This window comes from Rhodnius prolixus, unplaced genomic scaffold (genome assembly GCF_049639745.1).
Source record: "Rhodnius prolixus isolate KJV_2025 unplaced genomic scaffold, Rpr scaffold_11, whole genome shotgun sequence".
NCBI classification, from domain to species: Eukaryota; Metazoa; Arthropoda; class Insecta; order Hemiptera; family Reduviidae; genus Rhodnius; species Rhodnius prolixus.
Window position 1 is genome coordinate 17,107,723 of NW_027411625.1, and position 15,047 is coordinate 17,122,769.

General features: G+C 33.3%; 1 protein-coding gene across 16 annotated transcripts in view; it reads left to right on the top strand.

The window, feature by feature from the left end:
- Nucleotides 1–15,047, top strand: part of LOC141459277 (neuronal acetylcholine receptor subunit alpha-7-like) — a 377,452-nt gene that overhangs the window by 287,202 nt on the left and 75,203 nt on the right. For 2 of the 16 annotated variants that reach the window (XM_074138148.1, XM_074138156.1), the window contains one exon: nucleotides 7,127–7,210. The exons of the other annotated variants lie outside the window; for them this stretch is intronic. In XM_074138148.1, the coding sequence (XP_073994249.1) occupies nucleotides 7,127–7,210 (84 nt within the window). The remainder of the gene's footprint in view (nucleotides 1–7,126; nucleotides 7,211–15,047) is intronic. 16 annotated transcript variants of the gene reach the window in all.

The window sequence follows — 15,047 nt, forward strand, 5'->3', positions numbered from 1 at the left end:
TTAACGTTTGTCATTTTTCACTTAAAAGGATAAAATGAATTTAACACTCCGAAGTGTGGGTAGAAGTTATCGATACAGAGTGATAGTCAGAATACAGCTCAAGAACGGTACTACGAATAGTGCCACTCTGTAAAGAGAGTTAATTTCAGCAAAGGCCCGAACCAGGCATGTTGAAGCAAAAAACGAGGCATGATCGATTTACAATGCTGGCATACACTTTTAAGACCACTTTCAAAATTGCTTTATTCGTGAACTCTCTCTTGAAGTTCTCGGGTGTACACCTGAGCAAATGATCAATAAAAAGAAGTTCTTAACTCAATCTTCTTGGAGGAATTGCAATATTGCAGAAAAGGTTTCATCAAGGATCGTTTTGGTTCCTTCTCCAATGGCTTTGTTTTATGGCAATATAACTATGTATAGAGGTTTTACTTTATAAGGATTATATCTTGTGACTGTAATAGTTTATAAAATTGTTGAGGAATTTTCCATTCAAAAACAAAACCGATCATCGAAATAGTACGTCTAAACATTTTTTTTAAGAGTATTTGGTTTTACTTTCAAAGGTATTTCTTTCCCTGAACCCTACAATAAAATAAAAAACAAACCACGTTTATTAAAATAGGTAAGACAAAAATTTTGAGCAAATACTTGAAAACCTTAATCTCAAAAATAACCCAGGTGTTCCGTTTTCCAAGCCCATTTTATATTCTTTAAAAACCTTCCAATACAATTAAAATATTAACAAAAGATGGTGTACATTGTAAAACAAAACAGCCTATGGTAATACTAAAGTACGTATTTAATTGTTAATTTTCAAAGCTCTATTTCTGTAATGCCCTTCATTTTATTTATGTGTCTGCCAGTACGGTTTTTAATTGGTGGCACAGTTGTCACATCAAGACATGCTAATTGGATCCAAACTAGTCGAAAAAATTAAAATTGTAGCAGTTTAGAATGTCTCTGACCTTTTCTAGCTCCATTCCTTGTTTTTGAACTTACGAAATATTTGATAGAAATCTAAGGTCTTAGATCTCTAATCCTTTGGAAGAATTAGCATCAGCTAGTATACTACTCATAATAATATAATTACAGCACAAACAGTAATAATAATAGTCACAATTTTTATAAGAATTACCACTTACCAAAGTACCAGACATTTGCAACCAAATGCTAAACATATGACAGTGATCGTTTCTCTCAAAACCAGGTATCATATTTTGGTTATACGCTCGGCACTCTGACTTCGCCCACCTTTTATTTAATGAATACAGTAATTTCATTGTCAGTGAATAGAATAATGTCTGTGAAGGACTATGTTAAACTATCCCACAGTGTGGAATTTGTAACGTGATTAAACCAACACACTGTGGAGGAGTGTGTGTGTATTGTGACGGTGTTTAACAAAACACTTTTTTGTGGATAGTGTACAGTGACTATGGCAATGGTAAACCAAACACATTATGGTGGAGTGTCTGTAGTGTTGTGTGTTTTGTTACCGTGCTGAACTAAACACTGTAATAGAGTGTGCTTCGTGACTAAACTAAACACTGTAGTGGAGTGTGCTTCGTGACTAAACTAAACACACTGTAATGGAGTGTGCTTCGTGACTAAACTAAACACACTGTAATGGAGTGTGTACTGTGACATTGCATAACAAAACACATTGATGTGGATTGTGAACTGTGACTTTGCTAAACGAAACACACACAGTGAACTGTGTTTTTTTAACCAAGTTAAACTGAATAACTGAACTAAGCCCACTGCGGTAGAGCGTATTTGTAACCATGCTCAACTGAACACAACAGTATTCACCCAACTGAATAGTGAATTTGCCCCCCAACTGTCCGTGATGAGTGTATTGTCATTCTGCTAACACTTCTGAAATCATGCTTTGTCTTGCTGATGATGGGCGATCGCCTTAGAAATCCATAGATAGCCAGAAAAATTAATGTGAGGCACGCTACCTCAATAAAGAATCACTGAATGGTTCTCCACCACTGCGGATCTAGTAAACCTAAAAAATTAAAAAACACAAAATGGTTTAAAACAAAATAAAATAATTTTTCCAGTGCAGTTTCCGTTTGTTGCAAAATGAGGTCGAGTAACCACAATTTGTTGTGCTTACTTTCTGCTTACTGTTATAAGTTAAAAACTGTTGCTGTCTGATCTGTTTGATTTTACAACTTATTAATAGGCTTATGCCTTTATTTTTTCATCTGTTTTGTCCAAAAAATAACTTTTGGGGCTTTTTAAAACAAACATTAAAAACACAGATGCTCAAGATTAGTGCACCACTCTGTTTTCCAAACAGAAATTGTACATGTAAAACTGCTTTATATCTTTCAATTGTTATTAATGTAAGGAGAAAAACTGAATAAATGTCGCAAAACACATGCAATTGCCGTGTTACCATGCTTATTACTGTATTCACCGTGTTAATTCCAAATAGACGAAAATGGTATTTGTTATTGCCTTGATGGCAGCTCCAGCCGATTTCCAGATACTGATGGAAGAATATCCACTCTCCAGTAGTTTTATTAACTGGCCATTTCTCTCATAGCAGCTGGAACACTCCGGCTTGGATTTCTCTGTACAGGTGGCCCTAGACATTTTCTCTGGAGTCCAAGTGGGCACTTTAGAGCTAATCAATCGAATCTTTTAGTTCCCTAGATGGTTCATAGATATTCCTCCGGCATTCTCATCTTGTGTGTGGCATTCTTTTGTCACGAATAAGCTAAACATTATCTCCAGTGTATCCTAGGTGAATTTCCCAAATATGAACTTGTAAAAGCTCTTCCGAAGTGACATTTCCGATCTAGAACCTCCACATAAACACCATTAATGCTTTCCATTAATGGGAAAGATGCCAGCTCTGCTTCAACAATGAGACTATGAGTAGCGCGTGATGAGCAATGGCATTGTAGTACCGTGAAAACTCTCGTCTAGATGTTCCCAGCCATCTTTTGTTTTGCAACTCGGTGCTCTTATAACAGGCCAAGAGCAAAGGCTTTCGTCAAACCCCCGTCATGGATAAGTCACCTCTTATCTGATTAAAACAAACGAGTTGGATTTATTTCATTTGAGAGAGGTTCGCACCCCAGAAAGATGAAAGGTTTTGAGGCAAAAATTCCGAGGTCAAGCTATCTAACGACCACTAACCACAGAATGTAATTGCCTCATACTCCTTGCACCAAAAACGTCTGGACGTGGCCGGGCTAAGAAAAACAACTCCCACTCAAGGGCGTTAATTACCAGAGAGCTAGCTAAGCTTTAAAAGAGAACACCATAACTGCGGTGTGTTCTTATCTGTCAAACTGGTAAAAAATTGTCTTTCAACTTCTAAACGGCCGGTCATGGGCAGCCGAAAGATTTGCTTATTGGCTATATAGTTGGCCGACTTGGCTTTCATGCTGGTTCAATCATATCCCCACTTGGCTCTCTTCAATGTAAAAATAAAAATTGGCTACATTGTCTTTCGCTACTTTTCACATTTCGGAACTCAGAGACGTTAACTGATCTTGCAGAGCTTGATCTGGTCCTGGGACATATCTTTTCAGCTGGCCTCCGTCTTTCCAATCTCATGGAACTTGTTAAGAGCTCTTAACTGTGGAGATGTGAACTAATTTACTATACATTGGTCAGATGTCGCTGGCAGCACTTCAACTCCAGTAAATTATCGATTCCATAATTAAAGCATTTCAAATACATATAAAATGAGTAAAGAAAATTGCAGCAGGACAATGCATTATCTCACGGAAGTCACTTAAGGAATAACTCTTACTAAAAATATTTTGTATTTTTGAAGTCAGTATAAACTGGGTTATTTAAGGGTCAAATTGGGTCCAGAACCGTATAAACGCCCTCAACTTACCTTTAATTTAACAAATTGAATTATGTACAATCATTTCTTAATATGGCAATTTTTATGACAAGTGAGAGCGTTTTTTTTTTTAATTTTTGTAATGTTAGTCATAAGAGCGAAGCAAAGAGTCAATGAGAGACGGTAAATAAATAATTTACTGATTAATTCTGTATTTTTTTCAACCGCATTACCTTATCAGGATCATTTTTAATTAATATAATATCGTTCAATATCTTTTTAATTATTTAATCATATACTCCTATAATTATTTGAAAATGTGAATTCTATTTACATAAACAGTAATTATTTCAAACAACTATAATTTATAAATTGTATAAATCTACCTCCATATCAATTCCTTTGGTTTTAACATTCAATGTTATTAGTTATGGAGGCCGTAAGGGATTTGTTTTCCCTTTTACATTCAAAAAAGACTTTCTTATTATTAAATATTTAATAAATCAATTAAATCAATAATGCTCTAGGTGAGAGTTAGAGAGAGTAGTGAAGAACATCTTGGACTTTTAAGTGGGGAATACCCAGTTCAAGACTTGCGTGCAAACTATCTTTCAATTGTTAGAGAAAATATATATACAGGCTGACCAGAGTTATATGCTCCACCCACTTTTTTTTAAACGGCGGGAAATTTCGAAAAAAATAAAAAACACGTATTCAATCATTTTTAGTCTAGTTTATTTTCAGTGATTGACCCATTTTTTTAAACTCCTGTATCTCGAGATACAGCATCCAACTTTTGTTTTTCAAATGGAACGTTATATATTTTTTGCATATTTTTATAGTACTTTAGCTCCTAAAAAAAAACAAAAATTTTTTTTTTGAAATCGGTTAGGTTTTTCAAAAGTTATGGTAATTTAAAATATGAAAAACAAATTTCAGTTTATTGTCAAAATTATGTAATTTTTTTTAAAGAATCTGTTCAAACTGGACACAATCAACGGATAGGCAAGCCAAAACTCTGGGCTCCCACGTTTTGCTTGTAGCAGCACTTATGGTGGCGAAGTCAAGATCTAGGTATGCTAGAGTTATTCGACGTTCAGGTTGTTTTTTATACAAACGTTTAGTGTGGAGTTTTAGGAAATCAACTAATCGGCCCTTAGTTCTACAGAGAGAACTTAACTGGTGCAAGGTGTCTAACTTTTTTTAAGAGACATTTTGCCAGTTCTGCTTGAAGATGTTCATCTACAACGTCGGCTAGATATGTATTTTCAACAAGATGGTTGCCCGGCACATAATGCGAGAGTGGTTCGAGGTTTCCTGGACAGAAATTTCCATGAAAAGTGCTTAGAGACTCATTGACCCATCCAATGGCCACCTCGATCTCTGGACTTAACCCCAATGGACTATTTTTTGTGGGGATATCTAAAAAATAAAGTGTACAGTAACCTTAATCCCGTGGCTTCAGTCGATGGTCTGAAACGTCGAATAATTCTAACATGCCTAGATCTTGACTTCGCCACCATAAGTGCTGCTACAAGCAAAGCGTGGGAGTCCAGAGTTTTGGCTTGCCTATCCGTTGATTGTGCCCAGTTTGAACAGATTCTTAAAAAAAAAATAAAGTAATTTTGACAATAAACTGAAATTTGTTTTTCATATTTTAAATTACCATAACTTTTGAAAAACCTAACCGATTTCAATTTTTTTATTTTTTTTTATTTTTAGGAGCTTAAATGCTATAAAAATATGCAACAAAAAATATAACGTTCCATTTGAGAAACAAAAGTCGGATGCTGTATCTCGAGATACAGGAGTTTAAAAAAATGGGTCAATCACTGAAAATAAACTAGACTAAAAATGATTAATTACGTGTTTTTTATTTTTTCGAAATTTCCCGCCGTTAAAAAAAAAGAGGGTGGAGCATATAACTCTGGTCAGCCTGTATATTAAAAATAAAGTATATGCTTGTCCCCACCGGTGCGCGGGAGAATCAATTTTTAGTGGTTGGAATTTAAGTACTAAGCATTAAAAAGTTGGACTTTGAAGCCGCCTGAAACAAAAGTAGGCATTTACTTCAATTTAATTATAAAAACAATTATTTCAGGCTATTGACAGAAAAAAAAGCCATTGACTTAACGAGTAATAGGCACTTAAAAGTCTATGAAAAAACAGAATTTTAAGACATACCAAATAAATAAATAAAATAGCGTAATTAAAGCTAAATAATGAAAAATCATTAAAATATTAAACCGGAAAATTTTATGTTATTTATTTTTTTCTATTTAAAGTGCTTCCTGCTCTAAAACTAATGGCTTCCTTTGCTTTCTATGATTAAAAATGTACCTTTCAATTCCATGCGACAGATATCACCACACTAGTTATTTAACTATAGAATTTCATTAGATTTTATTTTTAAGAACACCAACAGCTACCTTAACCTGAAACTTTCAGGTTTGAATAAGAATAATTATTCAAAAATAAAAATCGTCAAGACATTTATTTAACCATTTATCAAATTTTCTTCTCAATTTAGAAGTAACTAAAAGTGAAGATCATAGAGACAGTAGTGATTTTGAATTCCAAAGTTAATGGAAAAATTATTAATTTATACATTAAGTTATTTAGTGATTCAGTAGATGAAAAAATTTCTGGATAAATAGTTATTTTTGGTTCAGTAATTATTGCGATAAGAAATGAAGTTAGTTGTAACGCCTTCGGACCTTATCATATTTAGTACTTTTCCTTCGAGCTTAGAACCAATTTAATGCGGTTGCAAAGAAACAAATCTAGTATTTAACTCTTGAATAAAGTTTCTATAGCCTCATTCAGAGTGTCAACATGAATTGGAAAACAAGCCACTGTTTTTCTTGTCGTATTTATTGGTTTCATCTTTTTGTGGGCTAAGGATTCATGATTTTCTTTCTATCAAAACCGATTTAGACTTTCCAAAATATTATGAAAAGTTATATTTTACATTTCTAGTCTTATTTGTTTTGGTGACATTTCGACATTTCCTCAAGTTTGCAGCGGGCAAAAAATATTTTTTGATACTTCAGAAAAAAAGAATTCAAGAAATATGAAAAAATTAATGATTATCTACTTGACTATAAAATTTGATGTAATTAAAAAAAAATCCCCAAAAATTAGAAAAAAAGAAGAAAAATTTTTAAAAAAAATCTAAAAAATTGAAGTGGCTCCCTGATTTTTGAGCTGCAGTGTAATGCTATAGAAATAGAAAATATAAAGATAATAAATTAAAAATTTACCTTTCTTGAGATTTGTATAACTGTTTTGTAATTTTGTTCGTAGATGTGACAGTACTTCTGTCGCTAACATTTTTTCTAAACATGGTGGCTGAGACCATGCCTCCAACTTCGGAAAGACCTCTTATAGGTAAAACAAAAAAATAGTTATTCATAAATGCTTTTTTTTTTCTTTTTTTTTTTTTTTTTTTTTGGAGGCAGAGCGGAGTAAAACAAGGCAATAATCAAAAGTAGAGAAATGAAATTTAAAAAATAACCTAACAAGTTTTTCCTCAACAGTTTTCCTCACTTCATTTTCTCAAAAACTAGTTGACAACTATCAGTGACACTAACTCTTATTTAGGTGCGAAAAGCATAAATTATTTATGTTATCCCTTTTATTTTGTTTTGATCTTTTGCTTTAAAATGTGCTTTCAAAAATAACTTTTCTGTTTTAAATAAAAATTGCCATCATTTGATAGGTGTCCACCACTTTCTTGCAATCCAAAATCAGACAAACTTACATTAAAATAATTTCCGAAACTTGAATTCAAACCCCTTGACTTATTGTGAGCACACACTGTTCCTACTCAGGCGACTTCAAAACTGATCCTTCCGGTCAAATCTCAAAATGGAAAGTCTGCACGATTACAATTCCTTTTTGTACTAGTTGAGTAGTCAGTAAGGTTTTTTACTAAAAGAAATTTGAAAAAAAAATTAAAAATTTTATTTTGACTTTCTTTTACTCTACTACAAAAGTGAAAGTACTGTAACAGTGCAAATGTTTAATATGTCAAACAAAAACTTGTCTATTATTTTTAAAACATTTAGTGCTTTTGGGAAAAGTTTCAGAAAAAGAGATATGACTTTATGCATGCCTGCCCGATGCAAAAATTGTATTAAAACAAAGTGCTAAGTTTGAGCTTCTTACGACCATTCGTAATTTGAGGTGTTTCGTTCAATTTGTTGCACATTCTCATAGCGTATCACTGTATCTCCAATAGATGTAATGAACTTTTTGCCTCAATCCATATTAAAAAAGCTAAGTAACAGGACGGTAATTTGAGCAGTTTAACCTGACACATCAAAGAAAAGGTACGGAACGTAGTAGTTGCAGTGAGGAGACGATTTTGCAACTCTCCCATTTCGTCGCGTATCAATATTAAGTAATTTAATTGTAACGTATCGCACACCCGTATCATTTATTCTCTCATGCATCTCAGTGATGATATAGCCAAATTAGACAAATCAAGACACGGTATGGCCCTGTATCAGGGAATGAAACGCTACAGAGTTACAATCCACCCTTTGTTTTTATCGTTAGAGAGAAATGCCTCAAGCAATTAATTATTCATTATAAACCCAAATAATGTAATGGGTTCCAATGAAGAATGAAGTGAACAAGCCAAAATTTCTACCCTCAGTCTGATGACAATCAGACTGATTGTCATCAGACTGCTTTGGGTGAATACCAAACAGAACTTTAAGACTATCCCATAACCTAAACTTCTGTTGCAATGCCGTCCCATAAACTCGAGTAGCTATTTTTAAAAAATTAGTCCATTCTCTTTGAGGAAACTTCTCACCGCTAATTGTAGCCTGTGATAAAAACAAAAAATGAATTCTTCAAAAAAGGTTAAAAATTCTTTTTGATGAATCCCATGATTAGTCTGTGGCAGTATGACCGACGGCTGAGAAGTTGGTCACTAACATTACACGACATACTGGAATGGGACATTTTAGTGGCAATCCTCTCTCCACCTAGAACTGCTATACAATACATTTTAAAATGAAAATTTTTATATTTTTTAATTTATTTAGGAAGTCTCCAGCGCAAGAGAGTGGTGCTTCTGCCACTGCGGACTTGAAGAACATGATTCTAATGTGCCTACTTTCCTCATCAACATTCTCAGACCTCTTATGTCGTTATATGTCAATGCACTTGCCCCTATCATTTGCTTAATAACACCTACTCTGGACAGTATCTCTACAACCCTTCTATAGGACTGGAACTTAACCTCGTAAGGCAGCATGCCGTCGAATTTTTAAGCTTTCAAGTTTTTTTTTTAGTTTCAAATTATTCGCTAATTTAAAATTATTTTTATTCAAACAAAAATATTACACATTATTTTATCAAAATATTATTATCACGTATCCAGTTGACATTTAAACCTCTAAAATTTGTAGTTTTTGCGGTTCATTTGTTTTACAGTTTCATTGGTTAAACACTAACAATTTTAAAAATACATTTTTTTTATTCAGGAGACCTTTTACTCGGAAATAGAGAAAGAACCGCGCTTACCCTTATCTTCTTTGTAATTCTTTTTAAAAATAAAAAAATTGTGCAGTGAATACGAAAGCTTTAATGTAATTTTTAAAAAGTATATAATTGGAGACGTTTTCGTCACATCGAAAAAATAAAGAATTAAAGAAATTAACTTCATAAAGTGTCGGTTTTGGGCCTTGAATATCAAAATTCTAATACAACTTCGCTAATTGGCACCAAACGAAATATCCAATTTGAATCTTTCTGCGAATTTCGATTTCGAATCATGCTGTTTCACCTTTGGAAGACTGGGTATTTGTGGCTTAAATTGGTGGTGTGCGACAACATCGGTATTTGGGGCTTGACAGGTGCGCAGCTTACAATTTCCTGATGAATCAATCTTTTAATATTTTCGTTACGATAAAAAAATTAAAACTCTTAGAATAGGGAAATTATTTACTACAACACACGAAAAATTAAACGTATAGTTTCTCCATTGCACTCTCTTCAATTTCTTGCTTTCCGGCAATTATTGTTACTATTTATTTATTTGTTTCTCGTACACATACCATCATAAAAACAAAAGTTTTGCACTATTATTGTTATTATTATTATTTTAAGTATTCATATTTTATTAAGATTTACGTATTTATTTCGTTTTTATGTAAGTTTCTTAAGCCCATTTATTTGTAGTATTTGTAAATGAGTTGTTTGTTATTTTGAAATTTCATTTGTTGCTCATTATTTACTGCTCAAAATTAGTTGGACCATTTTTTTTTTTATATATATATAAAATTAAAAATAATTATAATACAATAAGACTAGTGTCTGTGCTAATTTGTTATTAATTTAATTGTAAGTAGGAAGATTGTGCAAATTTACTAATATTTTTCTACACCGCCTTTACCTTTAATAAGCCCTGTTCATACTGGACTCGGTTCAAGCTAAGTGTGAAACATTTTTAGTTCTTTAGAGTTACTCTTCAGAATGTTACCTTACTCCCTTGCACCATCATTGTAAGCAAAGAAGCTTAGAACGAGAAAAATGTCCTGGATAGAAAACCTATCATGCTTGAAGATGTGAGGACCATGACTTTACCAGATCAGAGAAACATTTAGCGCCATGCGAAAAGGATTGCCTCTTCAAAGTAGAGAGCTCTCGAACATTTCCAAAAGAAACTCGTTCTTGCACTATGAGCCCAAGGAAAGGGCTTCCTCAAATCTAAAAAAAAATATAGGCTACAAATGACGGGACAGCAAGCTGTGAGGAAAAGAAAATCTAAAGGCCAGTAACTATTTCACTACATCCAACAAGATGGGAACCTGGAGTCTCTTACCATTGGAAATACTATTGAGAAATGGCCTGTGATTATTCAGAAGCATCACAGGCAAATTTAGGAGATTTTAGGAGTCGTAGAAAGTAACTTCTTCCAACTTGATTGGTGGGCTTGTATCGATTTCTTCCATTACTGTAAGTGGAGCCCCAATAATTTCCTTTCTAGTCACTATCTCTCATGCTCAAACGGGGTACTTCTACTCTTTGGAGTCTTGTTTAATAAAATTTAAATTTATCTTAAACTTCCTATCCTCAAATAATTACGATAAGCAATACATTATCTTCAATATAGCCAGGTCGAACGGCCATAATAAGGCTATATATAATATCTTATAGGATCTCTTCAACCGCATTTATATTTCTTCTCGGAACAAAAACTAACTCTGGTCAAATTAATAATTAGTTATATAATAAGTTTCTATGAGCGAACCAGTACGTTCAAAGTTCAGAGACCAATTTCCACCTCTCATCGGAAAGAAAAGTCCAAACAGCGGTACAAGTACCCTCTCGTTAACCCTGGTGTCTTGCTACTCGATGCTCTGTGATTAGTAGTGGCCCTTTAGCCGGGGCTTTTCTTCTTCGAAATTCTTTCTCATTCAGTTTCCTCCTGAACCAGTCAAACATGCAATTGGCTACATTTTCTTAACGCTAAAAATAAGTTTTTCCAGCTCAGTTACATGTTTTCATCTTACAGGGTTGTCCAACTCAAAAACCTATCACTTGTTTGGAAAATGTGGGTCTGAAGCACTCCTATCCCTGAGCCACTTGGAGTGAATCAGTTTCTTGGAGCTGTTTGAGAGCTCTTTACTATCCAATTGTGGGCTACCTCCATAATCTTGCCACATGATGCTGTCTTGACCACTGGCTCCAGTAATGGTACGATGCTGACCTCCTAACAGCAAATTTTCAGGTTTGAAACAAGAGTGAAAAATCTTGGTACTGTTGCAATATTTAAAGTAACAGAAAGTCACTAAGGTCACAATTTAGGTAATCGTCGAAAAAAGAATTAGGTCTATCATTCTGCAGTCTTACGTTAAGTCTTACTAATTATAACGTGTGCACCAGCTATTGGTGATAAAAGAATTTTTGGTTGAAAATAAAGTGGTGCAGTTATTTTGAGCAGAAGTATATTTTATTTGTTTGTTTTAGTTGTACAACTTTGTTTTTTTATTCGATGCTACAGCACTACGCTGCCAACTCACAATTGTTGTCTATTATTTATTTCAATCAAATTTAATTCTTGTTTTTTAAGAATTCAAACTAATTTAAAATAAAGCGAAAATTATTATTTGGAATGGACTGCATCAACATACACTGCGTAATTAAAAAGTAATTACTAACAATATTACAACAATACCTGAACTCGTAAAAAAACGCCACGGGTCCTTAAAAATACATCTGTATTAAAGATTAAATAATGAAATTAAATACTTACCAATGGCATCTCCGAATATTACCCTCATCGCGAATATGATAATAATAAATTTCAGCTAATGTCTACGAAATTTTTAGATCCTATACCTTTAAATTTCATTTAACACATACGCTCTAGCAAATTGATCAAGCCAAACTTGGGAGATTGTTCTACACCACCAAAAAAAGTACGAATCATAATACCGGTCTCCAACCATTTTCGAGAAGTTGCTCATTTTATAATTAACTATTATTTTTGAGCCTTTCTCAATAAAATATGGTCATAAGCCCTACTGAGTTAGAGATAAAACAAATTTAAAAATACTAATCGAGACAACATTAAATTTTCTACCGAATAATGACAAGTTTCTAATTATTAAAAGGTGTTATCATTTTAGAGCTTCAATTAAAAAAAAGAGGTTAATCTACTTGGAAACATTTGCAGTAACTTCAATATTTTTTATTAATTTTATTTTTTTATGTAAATTGTAGAGTGAACCAAGAGTGATTTAATGAAAGCCAAATCAAAATCTATTGTTTGTTTTGTTAGGCAAAATTTTCCCAGGGACGTCAGGTGCCTTGAAGAAGTGGCTAGTCCACTTTTCCCCAAGGTATTTTCATAAGTAATTCGCTATTAAATTTCTTGAAATTTTATTCAATTAATGAGCTTCAAATTATTTGTTTATTTGATCTCATATTTTAAGGGTAAAAAACGGCTCCTTGCCATAAATTTTGATTTTTTTTTTCTCTTCGACTCTCAAGTCATTAGTGCTTTTACTTCATTTCGCCTTCCTGGTCTCTGAGACAGGCGAACATCTGCATAATCATAGCTGCAACAAATCTGAGTCGTGCCTTGGTCTGAGTAAGTATAAATTTTTTAACCAGATTTCCCATGGGGAATTGTCAGTTCGGAGGGCAACTGAAGAACGTGGTCTATAACTCGAAGGCAGTTGATACTCTATGGTTTTAAGTCTGTAATTTAATACACCTTCTAACTGATTGCGTTACTCAATCTACCGTTATCCAAGAAAGACTGAGACATGTGCAAGCTACCAGGTGCTGGAGGAGCTCATGCCGTCTCTGGAATCCTTTCAGATCCTGACATTTTTTAGACTCGCCTGACACTAGTTAGAAGATTCAATAGCTCTTTTGGGTTGTAGAATAATGGCGCTGCAACATCTGCAATAACTGACGCTTGATGCTTTTTTCATTGCTCCGCATGCATTCAGATAGTAGTGTTCTATCGTTATATACAACATTGCCAATCACCGGACAATGAGCTATAAGAGGCTTCTAGTAAAAGAAAATTTAAAGACTAGACTCGAACCCGGGATCTCTGCGTAGAAGTCCAATGCACTAACCACTAAGTTGATCTCTTACATATATACGAGTACATATATTTATAATTTGTATTTTTTGAATTTGCATTTTCAATTCATTTTTGCAAGGTAAAATAAAATAAGATCTGATAATAATTTCATTAACATTTTTTTTAATTCAGTTAATCATAAGTCGTTTAGCACTTAAAAACTAATGCATTATTAGTACAGTTAGCATTAAAACAAGCAGACGTTTTGATTTCTATTTATCAATTATTTGCTTAACTTTCCTCTGACATTTTGATTTGCGAATGTGATAATAAAAACTAATCACACAATTAATTTTTTTAGTTTTGAACTCACAAAGAGTTAATACAATTTAAACAAATTATAAAACATGCAATTTGTTGAAAACAGGAGAATCGGACCATGTGTGTTCCAATAAGCTTGCAGAACTACCTCCTTTGACTCAACTGCCACATCCTAAAAAAATATTTTTCATTCATAGACAGATATTTTAAAATAAAACTAAATTAAAATTATTTAATTTAAACTTACTAAACTTATTTAATGTTGAAAAAAAGTTATCGGCTTGAAATGTATATTTTTTTAAAAAAATAAGTCCCAATTAAAATTAAAGACCTGCCATTAAAAAAAAAAAAAAAATGCAAGGAATTCTGTCTCAATTTAAAATTTTGCTCAAAATTAGCCTTACTTCTATTTAAAACAATTTTTTTTTTTAATGCATGAATATTGGACGGTATTTTTCAGTTGTTATAAATTACATTGTTGGTCGTATTGTGGATAGTTTATTTACGATAGTGTATTTACGTGTGTAAGTCAGCATTCAGAAAATTTGCTCAGTATTGATGGCTAATGGAGCAGCACGTGTAAGAAAAGCGATACCCCACCATCCCATTATAATTAAGCAAATACAAGACGCAAAAAGAAATGTCAAGCGAGAGGAAAGAAAATGGTAAAACAATTTTCTAGGAACTTCGTGTTGCTATTATTTAGCCAACAAAACCGAATATGACACATAACAGATATACAATATTTGTCTGCATTGCATCTATTTAAGGAGCTACCAGATGAATCTTAATTGTTGGGAAAATGTTTCAAATAGAAGAGATATGAGAAAATCCTTAGAGCCGTTTTCCAAATAATCCAGGGGAAAAAATATTGCTTTAATAAAATTACACCTTTGGTTGACAGATTTAGACGAAAACCACGATTTTTATTTTATTCTAGTTTATTTTTCACTTTATTTACTTTTCAACTGCCTATTGGCAACTAGTAAATATATGTATACACAAAATTACTTGAAGGAATTGAATGAGGGCTAACAACCGATGACCACTATGAGTCGGTTAACATAGGATACCATTGAAGTGAATTCGAAGTATGCCTTTCTCTATCATTCGATCAGGTAACCGCGAGGCCATCCGCGCTTCATTCTTCGGGGAGGATCTGAGGAAAGAGTAGTTTGAGACAGGTTGTGAATGAGCGGATTGAGTGTTGGGCAAGTTTGGAATGAAATTTGGTGTAACGGGATTTGGCTAGGTCAAGGGCAAAAGGGATTTATAGGTCAGTGTAGATAGTGTGATTGCTTACGTAGAAAGAAGCGTTAATGCTAGTGAGTAGGATTTTCGATT